Below are 24,722 nucleotides of genomic sequence, written 5' to 3'. Positions count from 1 at the left end.
CCCCATTTCAAATGCTTTTAAATAGTGGACATATTGTCATTTCGCTTTTGTACATTTTTCTATAATAAACAAAGGACCCCCTCTCGTTTTTGATTATATTAATTTTTTTCAAATTTGTTTCCAAACCGTCATGGACATAAGTATTCAGAGAGAGAGCTAAAATTTGCCTTAACTCGGAACGTAACTTTCGAGGATAGTCATTGTTATTTCCAATGTCTAAATGCCACGAACCTTCCGATTTCTGTTTTTTTTTATTTTAAACTTAATTGAATTCCCCCACGTTTCTTATATTAATAACAATTAAACAAAAATTCATTTAATTAATTCTCTTTTTTGTCTCTTCTTTTCTTTCCAGATCTTTGTGCCTATATCCACTTGAAAAAATAAAATAAAATTAGTGTCCAGTGTTTACCCAGTGCTGTGATTGTGATTTTTTCCTCAATCTCGCGTTTCCTTCTCACCAGTCTATAATCCTCTTTAATTTTGTTTTCTAGGTTATTTGATTGCATTTCTCAGTGCGTTTGAGAAATAAAATTGAAAATAAAAAAATCGATAGTGAATTTTTTCTGTGTGCCATCATCATCATCAACACCGCGTACTTGGATTACGTGAAACCCTAAAAACAACAACAACAATTAATTAAATCACAACTAAATCGAAAACAAAAAAAAAAACACACCAACCTTCACTTTATTATTAAGCGTTGGTTTAGTCAAGCAAAAGCGAATATCTTAAATTTGAATTTGATCTCACCCGAAACCAAAGAACAGCGCATGATACAGCGTTCCGCAATGGGGCTATTAATCAATATTATAAAATGGCTAATGCTATTTGCTGTGGTCACAGCTTACTGTAAGTATTCGAGAATTTATTATTATTATTAATAACATTTTTCTCTTATTATAAAAATCTTTCTAAAAAAAATTTTATATAAATAATAATCGAAGGCATAAAAATACTCTTTCTTTTAGAAAGTGTCCTTAAAAACACATTTCTTTCCGAAAAGGATCTTCAATAGAAATTACCATTGAAGACAAACAATTTTTCTTTTAGAAAAGTTTTCTCAAAAAAAAAAAAAAAATCATTGGAAAAAGTCTACATACAGCTATTATATTTCTATGAACGTTAATTAATATTTTTTAATCTAAAATATTTATATTTTGTGAATTTAAACTTTTAGGCATAGAAGACACTAAGCTTTAAGTTATATTGGGCATTATTTCAGACCATGCTGGACTTAGAGCTGTTTTTAGGGTTGTCGGTTACTAATGTCATATTTTCTTAGTTTGTTTCTAAAATATCCCAAACATGTTCTATTGGATTGGGGTCCGGCAACTGGAGAGGTGACTTAAGTTGTCTTGGATCATAATTAAGAAGCCAGTCCAGGACTACGTAAGCTGCATGCTTCGGATCATTGTCTTGTTGGAAGATCAATGGATCTTTTTGAGACGTAAAATTATCGACAAATGGCTTCAAATGTTTTTCTAGTATGCTCTTATATAAATATCGGTCCATAGTGCTTTTGATAGGATCTAAATTCCTCACTCCCAACTCCGCAATTGCTCCCTGAACCATCCACTACCACCACCATGTTTAACTTTACGTATTATATTTTTGACATCTAGTGCTGTGGTTTTCTCGAATCTTTTGATCCACTAACACTTTCAAAAATGTTTGATTTACTTTCGTCGGTGAATAGAAAGCGATTTCAATACAATAATCTATCCATTGTCGATATGTAATTTGACAAACTCTAGGCGAAGTTTTTGGGGATTTTCCGAAATTGGTGCTGCTCTGCTTCTAAATCCAATTTCATGTAGCCCATATCTCAAAGTTCTCGGATGGACTATCTTGTTTGAACATTTTTTCACATGTCTCACCAATCACGCAGCACTTATTTTTTGGATCCTGGCGTACTTTTTTGCGAACACTGCTAACAACGCTCTTGAATTAAAGTTTCCAGCTTTTAGCTATTAATGACATATTTCTTAGTTTTTTCTAAAATATACCGAACATGTTCTAATGGGATTGAGGTCCGACGACTTCGGGAGGTAAGTTAAGTTGTCTTGGAGCATAATAAGGAAGTCAGTCTAGGACTACGTAAGTTGTATGCTTAGGATCATTGTCTTGTTGGAAGATGCATTGAGTTCTGAGACACAAATTATCGACAGGTGGCTTCAAATGTTTTCCTAGTATGCTCTTATATAAATATCGGTCCGTAGTGCTTTCTGTAAAAACTAAATCCCACACTGAATCCAGAAGCCAATCCATCACTCTACCACCACCGTTTTTAAAATAGGTATTATATATTAGGGATCTAGTGCTGTGATTTTCTCGAAACTTTTTATCGTGATGGTTCGAAAATGTTGTATTTACTTTCATTGGTAAATAGAATGCGATTCCAATAGTCAATCCCTTGTCGATATGTAATTTGATAAACGCAAGGCGAAGTTTTCGGGGTTTCTCCGAAATTAGCGGTTTCCTATGTGCTACTCTGCTTCTAAATCCATTTTGATGAAGCACATTTCTTACAGTTCTCGGATGGACAATCCATCACTCTATCACCACCGTTTTTAAAATAGGTATTATATATTAGGGATCTAGTGCTGTGATTTTCTCGAAACTTTCGATCGTGATGGTTCGAAAATGTTGTATTTACTTTCATTGGTAAATAGAATGCGATTCCAATAATCAATCCTTTGTCGATATGTAATTTGGTAAACGGAAGACGAAGTTTTCGAGGTTTCTCCGAAATTAGCGGTTTCTTATGCACATTTCTTATAGTTCTCAGATGGACAATCGTGTCTGAAAATTTTTCCACATGTTTCGCCAATTTCACAGCACTTATTTTTGGATCCTGACGTACTTTCTTGAGAATACTGATAACATCTCGTTTGGATAACTTATTCGGTCTACCAGATCGCGCTTATTTTCAGTTTTACTTCTTTCATTACAGTTTGCACAATTGAACGACTTAAATTACAAGTTTTGGCGATTTCTCGGTATGATTTTTATACCCTCCTCCTTGAAAAGGAGGGTATATTAACTTTGTCATTCCGTTTGTAACATCCCTAAATTACATACTGATTATGAAATATATTCATAATCAGCATAAAATTCTAAGTCGATTTAACGATGTCCGTCTGTCTGTCTGTTGAAATCACGATACAGCACACATTATTTGACAAAGAGTGTCAAAATTTAGCAGAACAATTTGTGTTTTGTGTCTAGGATGATTGGTATTAAAATATAGGTTCATGTTTTGGTATTATATAACGGTATCTCCTGATATTCGGTATTTTGATGATTTTTTCCACATTTTCTCACGAATAAATTACAAGTTTTGGCGATTTCTCGGTATGATTTTTATACCCTCCTCCTTGAAAAGGAGGGTATATTAACTTTGTCATTCCGTTTGTAACATCCCTAAATTACATACTGATTATGAAATATATTCATAATCAGCATAAAATTCTAAGTCGATTTAACGATGTCCGTCTGTCTGTCTGTTGAAATCACGAAACAGCACACATTATTTGACAAAGAGTGTCAAAATTTAGCAGAACAATTTGTGTTTTGTGTCTAGGATGATTGGTATTAAAATATAGGTTCATGTTTTGGTATAGTCCCCATATAACGGTATCTCCTGATATTCGGTATTTTGATGATTTTTTCCACATTTTCTCACGAATATGTCTAAAAATTGGTATTTGGGGGTTCTAATGTTTCCTTTACCCTAATGTGGAGGGTAAAAAGGAAAACATAATGTTTTTTTATTTGTTTATAAATAAAATCTTAAAATCGTAAGGCGTATGTTGACTATATTCCTTCACTGTATGTCTATCGCGCTATATATGATCAATATCAGGTTTTCATTTATGAATAACTTAAAATAATTCAAAAGAAGTTGTCTATATATATTTTTTTCATATAGTTTGCAAGTTTATTCCAATCTTCTTCTTTCCAATGCAAAGTCTTTGTCTTTCTAATAGTTTTTTTTTTTTTTGATTTGCATCATTTCCCTACATTCACAAATGATATTAATTGAATTTTCTGATTCTTCCTTGCAAAAGTTACAAAAATTATATTTTTATTAGAAAATTTCAAACGAAATTTGTAAAGTTCTTTTTTGTAGTTCAACAATTTCAAAGCATTTTTCTTTGGAAAATAGAACGAACTAAACATCTGCTCTTTGTCTGCTGATGTGAAAATTTCTAGCATTTCATTGATGGGAATAATTTCTTCATCTGTTTTATACTAAAACGGAAAATTCAATTTAAAGCTATGAGCCAAAAACACAGGCAATTTTTGTCATTGTCATCACCGCTGGTGGAAATTATGGCATACATAATCGTATTGTGGAACAGTGGCGTATGCGGGGACTATTTTATGGCGGCAAACAACTTTTAGATTTTAAACACTATTGAGAATTTGAATAGAATTTGATTTAGAGCAAAATTTAAAACTTATCTAAGAAATAATGTTGGTGAAGTTTGGAGTGATCTTTGTCTTCTTTTGTATTAATCGATTTGTCAGATCTCTGTTGTGTTCTCAAGCTTTCTAAGGTGTATTTTCCTACTTCCCTTTGTCTCATATTTTGACGTTTGTAAAATCCGCAGCTGTGTAGCCACTCTCTATCATATTCAGAAAAATGTCATTGCTACGTTTCTGTTTTATACATGTGAGTGTCAGTGTAAATATGTTCACTTAGAAGAAAATATAGTACAGAAAAAAAAAACATCATGCATTTAATCAATTTTAATTGAATGATGACCCCGCTCAATAAATGTTAGCGGCATCACAGTTAAATTGAGGATATTTTTAGCAGAAAAAAACATTTTACAATGGAAGTAGCAGTACTTTGAAAAATTTCCTCACAACTGAGAGTTTTGGCTTCTATGTTTTGAGGGGAAAGCTAGCGGCGTTAAAAGGAGGATAGAAAAATCTCTAATTGATTATATCTCATCCGCTAAAAATTGCTTTTCTAGAGGTGTCCTTAAAACAGCCATGCTCATAATATCTGCTTTAGTAGTGGTAAAATACTAAGTCGCCCTTTCAAATCAATGGAAAATGAGAATCGATAGAGAATACATGCGCGTTGATTATACTTTTACGTTCGAAGCTGTCCATAGCTGCATTAAAACCACTATTTCTTCTTTGAAAAGGTGGCTCAAGAAAATGCTTTATTCTAGAAAGTATACTCAGAATTACTCTTAAATTTTTTAAGAGCGACATTTCTTCTAGGAAGTTTCTTCAATGTGGGGTTTTAGGACCATGTACCAAGTTACGTTATCTTTTCTGACTAAAATATTTGAAAAATATTAACTTTAAATGCAAATATGCTAAATTGTTTTAAGTTGACTCGTTAGCCTTGTTTGGTCGCCATTTGTAAGTGCCGGTAATAGATTTTCCTTTACCAAAGTTTACTCTAAAAATTCCAAAAATGATTAACTTTAAATGTAAATATGTTAAATTAATACTCAACTTCTCTCATCTAATTTCTTCCCTTCATATCTTATTCAAATTTAATTCCCAATACCTTTGAAGACATTTCCAAAATTTTACGTTTAATTGTGAAGATCCACTGTATTTGGTAAAACGTCTTCCCTCAAATTTATCACAAACCAGTTCTTATGTAATTCCAATTTGACATCTAGCTATAATGCAATGACCTTTCAATTAAATTGATCATTCTATACGGCTATAATTTCAATTGTTTTAATGACCAATTGAAATAGTAGCTGTTGCGTGTCATTAATATTCCAATCACAGATTCAACGCCTACGAAACTCACGAAAAAATATGAAAGTAATAGAATTGTAATATTAGAATTGTGTATTCTTGTAAATGCTGAGGTGCTTGTCAGAATTTTGATGACAAGCTAGCATTTTTAAATTTTAAAAGAGAACTAGAACCATTTTATATGTTTCCACACTGTTACTTTGCTCTGAGCTACACATTTTTTGCTCATATATCTGTTCTATATTAACGTTTTCTGAGAAGTATTAGAATTCGTTGGCTATGATTCATAGATAATTGCAACACTTGATAATTTTCTAAAAGAAAAAGGCAATCTGTACAAATAAGCTTTAAACATTCATACATATGTATGTATTGTAGTAATACTTGAAATAATTGCTACCAAAAATGAATCACCAACCAAAAGGTTGTTAAGAGAGGTAAAGAGAATGTTTCGTGTTACGCAGTTCGAAACAAATTGGGAATCATTGAACTGAAAAGCTACCCGCTCTGGTAGCTCAGAAGGCATCGTCGTGATGACGGGAGGGAGATAGAGAAAGGGAGACACGACTGAATTACATATGTGAATTGCTAGATTAGCAGGTCCACTAAATATTTTATGAGTTCAAGGTAAGGTCAGATGAACCAACATGCAGTTACCTTAAGACTACTGCTCCACTAAGAGACCTACCATTGGGTTCATCCTAAATGGAAGAAGAAAAAATAGTTTTCTGATCCATAACGATATATTATCGCTTGGTTTTTACTAAACAAAGATCAGTTGACTGCAATTTTATATAATTTTGAACTTATCTAAAACTATGAACATATAATTTCTTTTATTATCTATCGTTTAACTTTAAATGCAAATATGTTAAAATACTGGTGCTTACAATTTTTGAGACTTACTTACTAGCGAGTTTGTCGTAATTTTAAGCCATGAAGAAGTAAAATACTAATTAGATTTTTTATAAACTTCCGCCCTTTTGAAAATAAACAAATTTTGGTTCTTACATTGTTTTATTGGTTTCCTGTTCAATTTGTGTCCAGAGACTTTCACCATAAGGAAACTATTTCTAAATATTTGTTTAAATGAAATTATGGTGGGCAAGAATATTTTCAAATTTGTAACGTTCAGTCTACAAGTGTCCATCCCTAAGTGTCTGCCTCGCCTAAACGACAAGAAAAATGTGTAGACATTTGTTTTTCTTTTTTTTTTGTAAATTAAAATCACATGAAAGCTACATCATTATGAAGAATTATTGTATCATGTATGGATGCGTGTAATACAAAAAGAAGTATAATCCACTAGCCTGAGATCAAGCAAACGCAAAATGTTGAATAGGAGAGGAAGGCAGATGGGGATCGACCTCATCATCTAAATATGTTTGCAATGTGGTAAAATTTTAATGTTCAGTAGTAGTCCCGGCAATGGAATGAAATTAAACCAGCAGCAGCCAGGCACATGTGTCATCACGGCACAGATCCACTCCACACTTGGTGTCTGTGTATCTTCTCAGCTGGCCAGACGGAAAAAAAGAAACAATGAACCTATATAGTCAGTAAGTCAACCGCATAGTAAGCTAACCATTCACTCAGTCAGCCCGCCAGCCAGATCCACAGTCATCGTGTCACATCCAAAGCAACACCAAATGATTCCAAATTAAACAGGAAATAAACAATTTAAATGCGTGCAAATATGGTAGGGACCACGACTACTGTTCTCTCATTTGCGTTCAGCGAAAAAACTGAAACAAAAATGTTAAGCCCCAAAAAATAATAACAACCAACAATAATAAAAATGAAACAAAGAGTGAAGAATTTCCATGAAAATAATGTTTCATTCTATAGCTAAATAACAACAAAGCGAAATGCTTCAATGAATGAATTAATGCAGATCCATGTCTAGCTATGGGCTATGGTGGATCATTGTTTTGTGAAATTTCAATGGACTTTTTACCATGACCTGATATTTGTTGGTGTTGTCCATTATTAATAATAGAGTGGGGGATTCATGTCAAGGGAATTTTAATTATGGGTTTTAAATATTAACTAAATATGTGAATGTGATATCATATTTTTTTGGGAAAATAACTTTAAATGCAAATATATTAAATAAATAAAATTTTAAAATTTCTAAATGTGTGAAAGACATGGTTTAGAGTGCATTTCAAGTAGAGTATATATCGTCAGCTGTTTAAACTTAATGAAAGAATTTTTAGGGCAATGCATACTTTTAGGCGTTCGTACATATTTTCATTATATGATCAAATTTAGCGACGTTTAGAAATGTTTTCCAGGATATTATCGCAAAACTCAACAACATAAAACAACAACTATTGAGGCATCACAATAATGCGCACAATTTTGTTAATTTTCATGAAAGTGTCTTAGAGGAAGATAGGCCAAAAAGTATAGGACAAGGTGCGACCAGACGATATCGGTTTTAGATGTGAATAACTTTGTGTACTTTCACCCTAGTTCGATAAGTTACGCCTGCGAGACGCAAGCCTTTTTAATTTTATTTATAATACCCCAGACAGCAGTTTTAAATCACATTCAAGTCTTTCTTGATCCTGCTCCGTGATTAAATAGCTGGACGACTTTCATTGCCAGAAAAGCGTGGCCGGTCGCGACTCTTCTAAATAAATCACATATGAGTCTTCCCCTAGATTAGTTAAGAGTCTTCTTCACCAGTTTTTCTAGTTTATCAAGTCTTTTTCATATCGTGTCTTTATCATTTATTGCACTTTTTCTTTAAATTTTGAGTCATTCAATCGTTTACCAGTCGTAAATGAGTATTTTATTTTCATCACCCTTTATACAGGGAGAGTTAAAAAACTGCAACAAAGTTCAATGGCATAATTTTAAGTTTTTTTTTTTTTTTTTAATTTTATTGAATGAAAGCTAAAAATGTTGGAAATAGCATAAAATTTTAGAATAAGTTTAGATTTATTCGAATTGGTCGCCTTTGGCACGAATTATGGTCTTCAAGCGGCCAATGAAACAGTCATATGCTGCCCAAATATTGCTCTGGGGTATTTTGGCCCATTCCCGCTTGCTTGAGGTGATCGACACTTTGGTATTTTTTAGTGCCAAACTTGCTTTGCAAAATACTCCAGACACAATAGTCCAACGGATTGGTATCCTGAGATTTTGGTGGCCATTGTGCACTGGAAATGAAGCGAGGAACCTCATTTTGTAACCATTCTTGGGTGGCGTGTGCTGAGTCCTGTTGGAATGTCCAAGGTCTGCCGCCAAAATGTTTGCATGCCCAAGGCTTTAATACACCCTCCAGAATATTTTAGCGATAATATTCGGCATTTATTCTGATGCCACGGTCGATTAATACGATACGATAATGGCGGCCCACGCCATCACCATGGCTGGTGCTTGAGTTTTGGTGGCCAACCGAAGGTGCACATTTTCAGCTGACCTCTTTGACAAGTAAACACGATCATTTTGTTTGTTTACAAACTGTTGGACAACGAATGTTTTCCCATCTGAGAAAACCAAATTCGGCAGTTCATTACTTTCGGCCAACTGAAGCAACTGTTTAGCTCTTTTAAGTGTATTTTCTATTTGTTGCGGTGTAAGTTCTTGCACTTTTTGGAATTTCAATGGCTCTACCCCGAGCCCATTTTTCAATATTTGCCGAATGGAATATTGCGATATGTTCAGCTCACGAGCCATTTTTCTGCCACTGCGACACGGGTTTCGATTCACCCTCATCTCACCTGTATATATTGACCAAGCTAGATCATATGTTTTTGTAATGAAGCGTTAACTTGAACTAGATCGTTAGCGAACTATAGAACTCTAATCATATATGTTCTTCATTTCTTTCTTCAGTAAAAATCCGATCCCCAATGTTCTCTCTCTTTTTAAAATTTATATTAACTTTAAATGCAAATATATTAAATTTTCCAAAGAATTTTAAAAACTTCCGGTGCTCTAATTCTGAGTAACAGAATACCATATTCTTTTTTTTACAAATTGCTCTGTGTCGTCGAAATAATTAAAATTCTTTTATTTTCATTCACAAAAAATAAAAAAGAAATCCATTTAGCATTCTTCTAAAATTTTACAACAAAAAGAGCAGCAATTATTTCAAAAGAATGCTCTTTCAAATGTGAAATATTTCGTGTTGAACTATCTTAAAACATCGACACTTTATGGGCCGCTCCAGTTTATCCAGTGTGATGTAGAACGAAGGGGGAGCAGGAGGGTCGTGGGGGAATGAGTGCACAGATCTTTGACTGTCTGTCATCCACACAAAGCAAAACAAATGTGTGTGCGCCTAATATTTATTTTTAACATTCGAATTAAATGTGTGCCGATTACTCCCTCTTGCCGGGATGTCTGTGTGTTCCTCGAACACGACCAACAACTTTAGACACAGGCACGCATGTCACGCACTTGGAACATAGGCATACACATAGTTTTTATTGTTGTTTCCTCATTGAGCATTACATTTCCACACCAAATCGTCGAAATACAAAGTGACACACAAATGTATAGAAATATAGAATGAATTAATCGAAAATCAGCATGTGCTCGCACCCTGCTTTTTACTCAGAGGGAAGACAGCCGCAAATGACAGGCACATAATGGACACTGGAGCGAGCCCGGGAGTGAGAAAACAAAAGAAAAACAAAAAAATTATTTTGCCTCTGTTTAATGTTTCAATATGAATTTTATGTTGCCACATACGACACATTTTAATGGCAATTTCGGAAACGATGTCTGCTTAGAGTGTCAAATAAAAATGAGCTACTGAATCTATGGAGTATCTGCAGAAGAGAAATTTGTTTTTCAAAGGGATACTATAATACTTTTTTGAATAGATTTTTAAAGAATATATTGTGTTGAAATCTTCTTGACGTTTTCTCTATGGTCCCCTTCCTTCTCGGTATGCCAAGTGTTTAACATATGCTCGAAATAATTGATTTGCTGATGGACGGATGGCATAAACATGCTTAGGAGATTTCAAATGGAAGGGGTTAATCCCACACTTCAGTTATGATATTTTTAAATATTTCGAAAGGAAAAATTAAAAAAAGGGAATAATTCTGCTAGAGGCGAAAGGGTTGAAACAATATGACAAAATTTTCCAGTACAACGTTAACGATAATTCAACATATTTGCATTTAAAGTTAATATATTTCCATTTTTAAGTTGTGACTTTGAAGAACGTTCTTGTCAATAGTAAAATATGCAAAACAGTAAAAGAACTTGTATCGGAGACGGGAGCCAAATTCTTGAAACAATTTCGATTGAAATGACTTTCTGCTTTTACTTTAGATTAGATTAGAAAGAAACGGAAATTTTGGTAGAAACAACTGATGTTCAAGCTTAGTATTCGATATTTAGTAGTTTCTACAAAATCTTTCAATTAAATCAAGCTGAAATTCAGAATGTATTTCGAGAGAATTTGGTTCAGGCTTCAGAGTCGAGCTAAGAATCCGATGTCCGCGCCTTAAGCCAGTGTCGGAAGGTGTATATTGTTTTAATTTTTGTTATTCAGAGCTAAAGTAGCTTAGGCTTCGACCTTGACTCTAGTAGAAAAAATCGCTCCTTACCCCGAAGCTCTGGCCAGGACTTACTTGTCGACATATTCGCCATGAGAGAAATTGGAAAGGAGACTGTGGAGCGTTGGAACAACTTATTTCGATACATTAAAAATGTCTGATGTTTGGTACAGATTTTGAATGTCTTGATCAACAAATATCTTGAAAGGGATACTTTAGCTTAATCCACAGAGAATCAGACAATCTCTGTAAAATCTGTCTACTTATTTTTATAATTAAGAAAGGAGTCATTAAACAAAACATGGTGGTCTCGAACAACTGCAGCAGAGACCTTAAAAAGTAAATGTTGTTGTTTTGGCCCGTGAGATATTCGGTTTGAAATTTACGATTGAAATGTAATGTGAAAATTTCTCCAAAGCAACCATGCCAATCTACAAATTGCCAATTACCCTAGATTTGAGATTGTGCAAAATATTTTATTGCATTTTAAATTAACCACAATATTTATAACCCTTGGCATGAATGGATTAGTGTGGGCAACACTTTGTAGAACACCTTCACGTGCAAAGTGTCACTATGAAAGTTTTCCACCATAACCACTGCCCTGCCCCAGGAAGATGACAAGAAAATCTCACCTGAAAATGACAGCAACAAAATGTTTAGGTTCTACGAACAAAACAAACAAGGTAGGTAGTTTGGTAAACTGACAACACGACTGTCATCAACACCAACCAACCAACCAACCGACCTCCCAAACATGTTGTACGTCTTCCTTATTCACATTCAATCATAGAAAACCGAGCCACACATCAAACCGACTAGCTGTCTGCATAGACTAGAATATTAGATGAGGTCTTATGACAGGCCAAGTAAATAGGCAAAGAAAAAAAGCATCGTTGTTGAAGAACACAAGAAAAAAAAAAACAAATATGCTAAAGAATAAAAAAACCAAGACAAAATCAACAATAAACGGCGATGACAACATAACTTAAAGTAAACCTCAGAGAGATGTTAAAAGAAAACCCATAACCAAACAATGTTCAAATTACGGGGAAAAATTATAAAGCAACCAAAAAATGTAGTTGGTGGATAGATGCAGTTTTCAGATTGGGGGTGTAGTATGAAGAGGTTGGTGATTTCTAGGTGATTTTAAATTATAAAATATCCTCTTGATTTGGTCATCAAACCAGCTGATAGTTTTTTGACAAATGCAGTTTTGGGACTTTCCTGGCAAAAATAGCCAGACGAACCCTTTTTTTTGAGCTGATCTTCGAGAAGATTGGTTGTGTAGATGTGCGATGGTGCTGAGTCCTGTTGGAATGTCCAAGGTCTGCGACCAAAATATTTGCGTGTCCAAGGCTTTAACACACCCTCCAGAATATTTATATTCGATAATATTCCGCATTTATTCTGATGCCACTGTCGATTAATACGAGCGGAGAGCGACACCATCATCGTGGCCGGTGCTTGAGTTATGGTGGCCAACCGAAGGTGCACATTTTCTCTGACCTCTTTGACAAGTAAACACGATTATTTCTTTTTGTTGTTTACAAACTTCTGGAAAACGAATGTTTTCCCATCGGAGAAAACCAAATTCCGCAGTTCAGCACTTTCGGCCAAGCGAAGCAATTCTTTGGCTATTTTGAATCTATTTTCATTCTGTTGCGGTGTAAATTCTTGCACTTTTTAGAATTTCATTGGCTTTACCCCGAGCTCATTTTTCAATATTTGCCGAATGGAATATTGCGATATGTTCAACTCACGAGCCATTTTTCGGCCACTGCGACGAAGGTTTCGATCAAGTCGCTTCTTTACTTTTCGAACCATTTCTGGTGATGTTGCTGTTTTCTTCCATCCACTTCCTTGATGTCGGGCTACGCTACCAGTATCTCGGTATTCATTCACATTTAAATGCTGGAGTGCTCTAACGATAGCAACTTGTGGTTTTCCAGCCAAATATAAAGAAATCACACTATCACGCTTGAATTCCACCACGAATAACTTTTTTTTTTCTGGAAAATTCTCACCAAAATGTTTTTGTATGCTTTGTAAATAATATACCGAGCTATCACTGGAAAAATTTTAACAGCTGTCGGACGAGTGAAAAAATGACAGCAGTCTGAAGTTGGTAGCAGTTGTTTCATCTCACCCTGTATTCCTATATCGTGGTGCTTCGAGCCATATCATAAGTAGACATTCAGTCATATGTTGAGGTAGTGTCCTTGGAACCGAGGAGAAATTTAACATTTTACAATATCAGGATTAACTCGAATTAATTAGTCCTTTCTTTCGTTCTCTCTCCAATTCACCAAATTTTTAGCCCTACTCCTCTCTCCATCTCAGAACTTCTACACGAATTGCTCTTGTAACACAAAACGTTTATATGTTGCTGAGGCATGTAACCAACCAATGGGACAAAAAATGGTGAGGGAGGGAGTGGGAGAGAGAAAGAGGACAACCGCCATTACCACCACACAGTCAGGGCTGATAATACAAATTTGTGGTTACTCGAGAGAGATTTTTTATGCAACGGTTCTGTATAACATGCCATAACCATTACCATCACTTACCACTTGGAAAAGGTGTCATACAAAATTAAAATAAACTTGACTAATTTCCACATCTCTTCCTCTCTTGTGTCCTCTCTCTCTACCACTCTCTTATAAGTAGTTGTTTTTTCTCTGGGGAGATATAAAGGAGAAGTGAGGATGATGGACGTTTGGTATGTGAAACATTATTAGCTGATGAAAGGCTTTTGAGGTACTATGGCCTAACCATGTGTGGGTGGAACGTTTCCACCCTCTCTCTCTCTTTGCGACATTCTCCCAAAGAACACACAAATGAACAATTTTAAAAAAAATATATGTATTGCTGCTTATGATGGTTACAGAGTTGGATTCCTTTAAAGGAGTTGGGGAAGGGAAGACATAACACAAATAAATTGTGAACGTGATTAGTTTTTATAATTAAATGGATTTTAAGCAAGCCGACTCGTTTATTCTTTCCTTCATTCTTTTGCTATCGTTTTGGTAATATGTTGATAAAGAAAAAGATGGCTTTTCCCAAAATGGTTACCAAACGTAAATATTATTTCTTTTTGGAATTCTCAACCCCTCGAAACCAAAACGTAGAGATTCCTTTTCATTCATAAGATTGTCAACGAAAGATAATTTTTTATTGGCTATTCTTTTTGGAGTTTGTGGTGTTTTTTTCTTCTGTTTTCGTTTTTGGGTAGAGAAACATGGAAATATGGATACATTGAAATATGTCAGTCTGACTATAGAGAATGAGGCGCGAAAGAATATACCTGAGAGTGTATGAGTCACTATTTTATCTTAATTATCATCTTGTTAAAAGGTGAGGTGGCACCCACCAAAAAGAAACTGTTAATTAAAGATAAGAGATTTTTTTGGGGGAGAGGGGGGAGGTTATTTTATGATCCACCGAAATGTAGGGAAACTTGTTATATTTGATAACGGCGAAATGTCGTCTAATTTTTGGAGCAAAAAAGTCAACGAACCTGGTAACAAAGAGGCAGTGCTTAAATTTTAAATACAACAATTGAAAACTAATTTGCAACAATCAATGCCTGTATTTTATTATATTGGAAGACTTTCTTAAATTTATAGTAAAATCCAATGGATAAATTTCCCTGAAGTTCTATTGGCATGTAGTCTTTCAAATTATTTTCAAGTAATAGAGGATTTCAGAATCAGATAAAATTGTCTACACTTTCAATGCACTAGAATCTCCTGTAAAAGGTGAAGGTCGGTTAGCCTATAGAGCGGCTCTGATAGTCATAGACAAAATTCCCAAACAAATATATTGCCTTTAATAAAGTCGAATATCCTATATTGAGGCAGGAAAGCTAAAGAAACAAAATATGCAATATTTATTTCGAAGGTTAAGAAATGAGAAGTACCTTGACATATTGATAGAAGGTCATGAAACCAAGCGGTCTATATAGATAGTAGAGAAGCTAGACATTCTATAGGCGAACAGAAAGCCTTAAGAGTCTAAATGGGAAGCCTATATAAGAGGACTAAAATACCATGGAGTCTATAAAGACGCGGTGGAATATCAAGGGGTTTATACAAAAAATCCTAGAGATATATACAGATCAACTGAAAGGTTAAGATTTAAATATGGGCGATCTCATATGGCAGGGGGACCTGTATCCGAATTGAAAAACCAGGAGTTCTTCTAGGCGACTGCAGAGTCCAGAGAGTTTAATGATGCACAAGAAAGGCAAGTGAGTTCCCCATTCGAGCTATAGAAGGTAAAATGCCAAGGAAGTCTACAGAGTCGATCTGGAAAGTCAGCAGTACTAATTAAACGAAATTTGTAAGGACGAGCTGAAAGGCCAAGATTTATAAACAGATGAGTAAAATACAAACTAATTTTGCAGGCAAGCTGAAAGTCCTGGGAGGCTTGTAGACGACGTGTTAGTCCAGGGATTCTAAAAGTTTTCTGAAGAGCAAAACAGTTGACAGTTGTCTTATAGGCAAGTTGGAAGGCCGGTGGATTTTTTAGCCGAGGTGAGAGGCCAGGGAGTAGGTATAGAGGTGCTGAAAGACCAGTCAGTTTATAATGAGGAGCTTAAAGGCAAAATAGTTTGAAAGGCCAGGGAATCTTTTAGGTAATCTGGGGGTTTTGTAGACTAGCTGAAAAGAGAAAATCTAGGGTACCTTTATACGGTGTGAGATAAAAAAAAAACTGGAACAAAGTCAAATGCCATAATTTTTAAATATTTTGCTAAATTTTATTGAATGAAAGCCAAAAATGTCGGAAATAGCATCAAATTTTAGAATAATTTTAGATTTGTTCACATTGGTCACCTTTGCCATGAATTATGGCCTTCAAACGGCCAATGAAACCGTCACACGCTGCCCGAATGTTGCTCTGCGGTATTTGGGCCCATTCCCGGCGAAGCGCTTGCTTGAGGTGATCGTCACTTTGGTATTTTTTAGTGCCAATCTTGCTTTCAAAAATACTCCAGACACAATTGGATTGGTTGGATTGGTTGGGCCGGAGATTTTGGTGGCCATTGCGCGCTTTAAATGAAGCGAGGAACCTCATTTTGTAACCATTCCTGGGTGGTGCGTGCTGAGTGCGATGGTTCTGAGTACTGTTGGAAAGCCCAAGGTCTGTGGCCAAAATGTTTGGGTGCCCAAGGCTTTAATCCACCCTCCAGAATAGTTTCGCGTTAATATTCGGCATTTATTTTGATGCCACTGACGATTAATACGAGCGTAGAGCGCCCATCAGCGGTTATGGCGGCCCACACCATCACCATGGCCGGCGCTAGAGTTCTGGTGGCCAACTGAAGGTGCACATTTTCAGCTGACCTCTTTGGCAAGTAAACTGGATCATTTTGTTTGTTTACAAACTGGAGAAAACCTAATTCAACAGTTCACCACTTTCGGCCAAGCGAACCAACTCACTTTAGCTCTTTTGAGTCTATTTTCTTTTTGATGCGGTGTAAGTTCTTGTACATTTTGGAATTTGAATGGCTTTACCCCGAGCTCATTTTTCAATATTTACCGAATGGAATATTTTTCATCTCACCCTTTAGATGATGTTAAGAATTCCCGATAAGAAAAAACACTTTGCCGTTGGGATCCTGAAATGTTTACAATTGGTCTACGCCTAATGTCCACACTCGCCCTTGTGGAACCGTACGGAAAGAGGAAAAATACAAAAAATTCTAACAAGTCGACTTGGTTTAAATTTTGCATTGGATTTTCTTATGGAACAAATTTCTTCAGAGTAAGAAAACGTATAGAGCGACGAACATAGCATCTTTAAATTGGGAGGATGTTGGCTTGAACATGTCGGTTGGTTTCGTTTCACTAGACAAATCAATGTTTTTTTAATATTATTTACATTCCCATAGAAATTAATCCACTTCCAAATTCTTATAGCAGCACAAAAAGATTTAAATCTCTAGCCTCCAGAGTTCAATAAATTTCTGTGGAATACAATATTTAAGGACAGCTGGTCGGCTATTGAAATGTCCTATTTGATGTAGTTCTGTGTCGATTTGCTCTCCTCCTCTCTTTCTCTCACCCTCCCCTCCATTCATAGAATTTCTCTTAATACATTTTTCCATTTCAAGTAATTAGTGATCCATTTAATTTAGCCATGGCTGGCAGGATACATTTGAAGGATAACAGACAAACCAACACTCAAACAAAAACACACACAAGAGACGGCAGGCAGGCAGTCGGCCGGGGATAGGGAGGCAAATGAAACCTTTGTGTATGTATCCATATAATAATTAAGGGTAACGTACAACGACAGACTTGTCGTGGTGGTGGTGGTTGTGATGGCAGGCTCTCTCTCTATTTGGTATGGCAACGATGAGGTGGAATTTCTTGGTATTTAGAAAAAAAAAAAAACAAATCGTGAAACAAAAGGATATGACCTCTTTGTTCAGGATAACAGCAACAACAACAACAACGTCGAGAGAATAAAGGCCTACGAAAAAAAGCAAAAACAAAAACACAACAAGCATCACGTAGTAGTGTATCACAAAATTCATTGTTGTTAAGCTGAGACTGATGCTGCTGCCATGAGAACCTCTTTCTTCTCCATTTTCCCCCCGTCCCATTCATGAGTAATTGCAGCAGCAGGAAAAAAAAATACTGAAAAAAACATGTACAGATATTTTATACATTACAGGTCAGGTTGCCTGAAAACCATTGCCGTACAATCTTTTTTTCAATAAATACTGATACACAAAACATGAATGGGAATTAAGAGGCCGAGCGAAACAAAAGACAACATTCTTTTTTGGGGTTACATTCTAAGGTTAAATTTGGCATTCTTTTGTTTCCACTTTTGTGCGAAAAGCAAAGGTTATTTTAATAGAAAATTTAATTTTGTTATTTCAATATATTGAAAATATTTGAAAGGATATAAGTTAGATTTCAGCATTGGAGAGATGTTTTACTAGGGGAGGTGGTTCAGAAATTGCATAGATCCCCAATGGAAGGTCGGTGTTATTGTTATTTTAATATTACAGAACTCTATACCATTGAAGAGGTGGAAAAATTTCCAATTCATTTTTTCGCGGAAGAAGAATTCAATTCCAGATCATTTTAGAACAGATCTTTAGTGCCCTTTAATAACCAGTGCGTCATCCTAGGTTTATGTTCTATTTGGTGTTGTAATGTTAGGCGCTTGTTAACTCTTTGACATGCAGTAAATTTGGGTAAAAAATTATTATAGTCCCATGGCAAGTTTTCAAGTTTTAAACGTAGTGTGTGAAGAAGCTCAACAAAAAGGTTGTAGTTCTTCAAGTCCTAAGATGTTCTTATAGTCCTCCCAAATATATCTCTGAAGGAAAATGTAGGGCTATGATAAGCCGCCAAAGATTATTCAAAAAAAATTTTTTAAAGACCTCAAGAAACATTTTGCAGAATTTATTTTAATCAAATCTAAATTCTAGGCTTGGAAAGCTCTTCAAAATAGCTCTTTTATTCAGCTAATACCCCAAAAATTGTTTCCTTAAAATTAAACGTTTTTAGTCTTTATAGTGTTTTAAAAATAAAATTGAAACTCCTTTTGTGAAATGCTCTAAAATTCAATGTTTTTAGTTCTTAAAGACTTCTAAAAATAACCTTAAAGCTTATTCTGCTCTTACAGTCCTTGAAACTAGTTCTGAAGGCCCATTAAAATAGATTTTAGTTTTTTTTATCTGATGAGTACTTTCAAAAATAGCTCTGTAGGCTCTGTAAAATATTCTGTTTATAATCTATATATCTTATAAATCCACGTTTATAGCTCTGGTAGTAATTCAAAAAATTCTTTAACCATTTAAGAGAAAATCTTTTAAAAATATTCATTGAAATCATTTTTTAAGCCTTAAGGTCCTTCAGAAAATATTCCCTTAGATTTCGCGAGTATATCTTTTCAGAATATATTCTTCTTAAGGTCATTCAAAAAATATTTTATTTAATTCCCTTTAAAACATATTTTTGGAAAATGAATATATTTCTCTAAGCGTTTTTAGATAAAAAAATATTTTTTTTTCAAAATTTACGTTTTGGATTTAAGGATCCTTCAAATATCGCTCAAAATATATTTTTTTCTAAATACATATTTTTTGATCAGAAGCTCCTTCAAAGGAGGTCCTTTTTTATACCCTACACCACACTGTGTTAGGGGATATTATGTCTTTCTGCATTTGATTGTAATATGCAGAATGATGCGAAATGGACTCATAGTTCCTCTTGATGATCTCCATAAAATTACATTCTAAGTTGATTTATGCCAAATTTAGATATAGCAGCCATATATAGATCTTCGTCCAATTTCACATTCAAAATATGCACATATTTCAAATTTGGTGAAAATCGGTTTAGATTTAGTGTCCAAGTCCCTAACCTTGGTAATATGCCCTCCACAAAAATGATATTTGATATCAGCTGCAGCCTCTGCCAAATTTCGAAATTGGTTCAGATTTGGATGTAGCTTGAATATTTATCAGCTAAAATTGTTTGGAATTTCGTAACGAATTTATCCTGGAAGCAAATACCGATTCAACCGAATTTATCCTAGAAGCAAATACGGCTCTGGGCAAATAAAACTATATGCGGCATGTACTTTTATACCTTCAGCTATATGACTAGAGAGGGTATATATATCATTTGATACGGCCAAAACGGGTTTAGACCCTTAAAATCCGTTTCAGTACATTTGGAGTCGATCTAGCGTTGTCCGTCCGTCTGTCTGTATGGCACGCTAACTCTCGAAGGAAGTATCCGATTTGATCCAAACTTGGTACATCGTAATATTAATGTCAAGCTTAGATCGAGTTCGGAGATGGTCAATATCGGTGCACTCCTTCTGGTACCTCCCACACAAAATCTCAATATTTTCAAAGAAACTAATTTTCTGCACAGAAAGAGAAAGAATAATCCGATTTCGCTCCAATTTTGCGAATCCTAATATTTTCATCAGTGCTAAGTCAGGTTTGAAAATGAACAATATCGGTCTACTCCATCAAGTACCTTCCCCACAAAGGGTCAAAATTTTGAATAATTATAACTCTTATAAAATGTGACGTAAGCGTTCCATTGTCTTCAAATTCCACACATAACTATATTTTTATTAACCCATGGTCTAGTGTGAAGATGCAATATATCGGTCCACTCCTTCTGGTACCTGCCCCACAAAGTTTTAAAATTTTGAATATCCATGAAGCTCATAAAATACGAAATTTACATCCGATTTCATTCAGACTTGGCAAATCTCAATATTTTTATCAGCACAAGATGTGTCATGTGTTGTGTAAAGATCGGACCATTCCTTCTGGCACCTCCCCTTTAAAGGTTCATAGTTTTGAATAACCAAAACGATTATAAAATCCAAAATAAGCATCCGGTTCTCTTCATATTTTACACATCCCATTATTTCTACTACCACAAGATCTGCCGTGTGGATGGGATATATCGGTCTACACCTTCTGGTACCTCCAAAGGGTTTTAAGTTTTGAATAACCAAAACGATCATAAAATCCGAAATAAGCATCTGGTTCTCTTCAAATTACACGCATCATAATATTTTTATTAACCCAAGGTCTGGTGTGAAAATGGGATATATCGGTTCACTCTTTCTGGTACCTCCCCACAAAGGGTCAACATTTTAAGTATCCATGAAGCTCATAAAATCTGGAAATTAACATCCGATTCCATCTCTCTCTCTCTCTTGGTACATCTCAATGTTCCCATTAACACAAGATCTGTTATAAAAATGGTACAGATCGGACTATTTCTTCTGGTAGGGTTCAAGATTTTTGAAAAACAAAACGCTCAAAGAAAGCGAAATAAGCATCCAACTCTCTTCAAATTTCACACATCCAAATATTTTTGCTAACGCAAGATCTGTTGTGAATACGATATATATCTGCAAACCCCTTATGGTACCTCACCCACAAAAGGTCACAATTTCCAATACCTTTATCTGTCATAATTTGCGAAACAAGTCGGCAATTCTTTACTACCTGCTATATCTAAATAATTTTCTTAACCAGAAATCTGATATAAATATGTAATTCTAAGAATTTAATATTTATAATATTTACATTTAGCCTTTAAAAAAATATAATTTTAGTCCTAATAGTCAATGGCAAAATATTATCTCATTTTTTAAATTTCTTAAAAACACTTTTATATAAAAAGAGAACATTCATACATTGTTCTTAATAATTTTTTATAATTTATTTCAATTATATTCCATGTCCATTTTAAAAGCTACACGCACTTTTCACATTTATCAAAAAAAATGTTTATGGTCATTCGATTACATCAGAGATGGTTGGGTATGATACCCATAGGAGAAAAGCTCTGGAGGAAAAATATGGAAAATTGTTTTGGCTGTGGATAAAAATAATATAAAAAATGGAAAAATATTTACCGAGGGGGTTAAGCAGGGAATTCCATGGTTTCGGAAAGAGTCAACAGTATACAACATTGGACCAATCTAGTTTTATGAAAATATAAAATGAAAATTTTTATAAATTTTTTTAATTTCATTTTTATCAACTTTTACAAACAAATGTCAAGTGAAAAAATTTATGATAAAAATCTGTTTCAATTCAAATTTTTATAGAATAAGAATCCAGCCCCAAGTTCCATTAATTAGTTTGAAGCCTTACTCATACTCTTCCCCTCTTTACCCCTGGGTAAATATTACCTTTTTTTCAAAAATAATAAAAAATCGTCTGTTATAAAAAAATCTGAAACTAAGTCTGACTTATTTGACATATCAAAATAAATATGCTATTTCAAAAATTAACTAAAACTCTTTTCCAAAATTATAAATAACACAGCCACATTCAACAATTGCTGTAATAAAATAGTAAAAAACGCCCTACAACCCATCTCTGCCAACCATGGAATCTCAAAGTGTTTTGGCAAACAATTTCCAGACCAATTTTTGCGCTAAAATTTATCGCTGATGGTTTTTTTTTGTTATTTCTTCCAAACCCGCATGATATCCAATGAACTAGAAAAAAATGTAAACAAAAAAAAAAAAAAAAAACAAAAGCAACAATAAAGGCATTCTTTTGTATGGCAAAAAAAGTCAAAGCTCATTAAAAATGAAAACAAGAAACAAAAAATAGTAAAAATAACAGCAAAAATAAATGCTACTGCCGCTCAAATAAAAATGAAACATGAATGACCGGTTTATGATATGGTCGGGTTGGCTGGCTGGCCATTTAAACATGAAGTCATTGAAGTCAAATATTATGGTCATGTTTTCGTAAACGCATGCCACCACTACAGAACTTGCGGATTTTTTCCGAAAACAATTATTGATGATACCGTACGGAAATTTTGAAAAAATAAAGGAAAACATTGCCATTGATCTACCCCCATTTCGCCCATTCCCAGCATCTCTGGCATCATTCATCTCCTCAATCAAATTTTGTTTTTTTTTTCTCTCTCTCTGGGGTACATAGATATATATAAAATGGTATTTTTCCAATTTATTTAAATTAATAGAAATGAAATTCATCTTTATATCAAGACAACAACCACAACAACAATTGAACTAAAGTCTTAAGAGACCTGAACTAAGTTATGTTCAAGATGCTATGGCGGCAGCATAGCCATAAATTAGACCATAAGGTCATTCAGCTTCCAATTCCACAAGTGTTGTGTGTGTGTGTTTGTATGTAATTGACTAATGGACGTACAAGATGCGACATTGTTTGGCTATCCCATAACTGGGAATTTCGTTTGCAAGTCTCCAAAGAAAACAATCGACGAGATACTCGGTATTGTGACAATTCCAATGGGCGTTGCATTTGGAGGTGTCGGAAAATGTGGGATTTCTTGTTTGTTTGTAAATAATTTCTTATTTATCATTTAAGATAATGGCTTTTGGAAGTGCCGCTCCATATATGGCAGAATATCAAAATCAAATTTAGTCAGTTTACAAAATAAGAGTCCACCCACACGGGAAGACCGACAGACACATGTGTTTTAGTTTATTGGCCAATTGAGTTGGCAATTTGTTGATGATAATGAAGGTGTTGTGAATGCAAACAAAATGCAGATTTGGAAAACAAATAAAATGGGTGATATTGAGAAGCGGGAATGTTTTGAGAAGGAAACCAAATGCCATAGAAAACTTTTTCACAAAAAAAAAAAAAAAAAAAAAAAATGATGCAAACTATTATAAATGTTTTGGAAATATTTTTCAAAGTTTATATAAGCTCTGAATTTACTAGTTTTGCATTTTTTAGATATCGTAAAGGGAAAATCATTCTTGTAGTCTTGGAACAGGCCGAAAATTAATATAATTTAATTTTTTTTTTCGATAACTCTAAAAAATAGTATTAAAAATTCATCACGACCAGGAAAGTGCCCTTAAACTTTTACTCTACAGTGTTCTTAAATTGTCTTGGAAGAAATACAGGGTGAGATAAAAAACTACAACAAAATCAAACGCCATAATTCTTAAATTTTTTATTTAATTTTATTGAATGAAAACAAAAAATGTCGGAAATAGCATCAAATTTTAGAATAATTTTTGATTTGTTCGAATTGCTCACCTTTGGCACGAATTATGGCTTGAATGTTGCTCTGCGGTATTTTGGTACATTCCCGGCGAAGCACTTGTTTGAGGTGATCGACACATTGGTATTTTTTAGTGCCAACCTTGCTTTCCAAAATGCTCCAGACACAATATCCAACGGATTTGTATCCGGAAAATTTGGTGGCATTGTGCGCTGGAAATGAAGCCATTTCCATTCTTGGGTGGCGAGCGCTGAGTGCGATAGTGCTGAGTCCTGTTGGAATGTCCAAGGTCTGCGACCAAAATATTTGCGTGCCCAAGGCTTCAATACACCCTCCAGAATAGTTTCGCGATATTATTCGGCATTTATTCTGATGCCAACACCATGGCCGGCGCTTGAGTTCTGGTGGCCAACTGAAGGTGCACATTTTCAGCTGACCTCTTTGGCAAGTAAATACGATCAATTGTTTGTCTATAAACTGCTGGACAACGAATTTTTTCTCATCGGAGAAAACCAAATTCGGCAGTTCACAACTTTCGGCCAAGCGAAGCAACTCTGTAGCTCTTTTGAGTCTATTTTCTTTCTGTTGCGGTGTAAGTTCTTGCACTTTTTGGAATTTCAATGGCTTTACCTCGAGCTCATTTTTCAATATTTGCCGAAAGGAATATTGCGATATGTTCAGCTCACGAGCTATTTTTTGGCTACTGCGACACGGGGTTCGATCAAGTCGCTTCTTTACTTTTCGAAACATTTCTGCTGATGTTGCTGTTTTCTTCCGTCCACTTCCACACAAAAGATTTATTCACATTTAAATGCTGGAGTGCTCCAAAGATAGCCACTTGTGGTTTTCCAGCGAAACATAAAGAAATCACACTATCACGCTTGAATTCCATCACGAATAACTTTTTTTCTGGAAAATT

At 34.7% G+C, this 24,722-nt stretch overlaps 1 protein-coding gene across 1 annotated transcript in view; it reads left to right on the top strand.

Annotated features, from left to right (window-relative positions):
* Window positions 1–407: 407 nt before the first annotated feature.
* The window catches only part of LOC101901133 (cell adhesion molecule Dscam2), a 213,160-nt gene continuing 188,845 nt past the window's right edge, over window positions 408–24,722 (top strand). Inside the window, exon 1 of the mRNA XM_020035151.2 lies at window positions 408–852. Within this exon, the coding sequence (XP_019890710.1) occupies window positions 774–852 (79 nt within the window). The 5' untranslated portion in view covers window positions 408–773. The remainder of the gene's footprint in view (window positions 853–24,722) is intronic.

Source organism: Musca domestica, unplaced genomic scaffold (genome assembly GCF_030504385.1).
Source record: "Musca domestica strain aabys unplaced genomic scaffold, Musca_domestica.polishedcontigs.V.1.1 31, whole genome shotgun sequence".
In the NCBI taxonomy this organism is placed as follows: domain Eukaryota; kingdom Metazoa; phylum Arthropoda; class Insecta; order Diptera; family Muscidae; genus Musca; species Musca domestica.
This window is presented reverse-complemented; position numbering and strand designations above follow the sequence as displayed.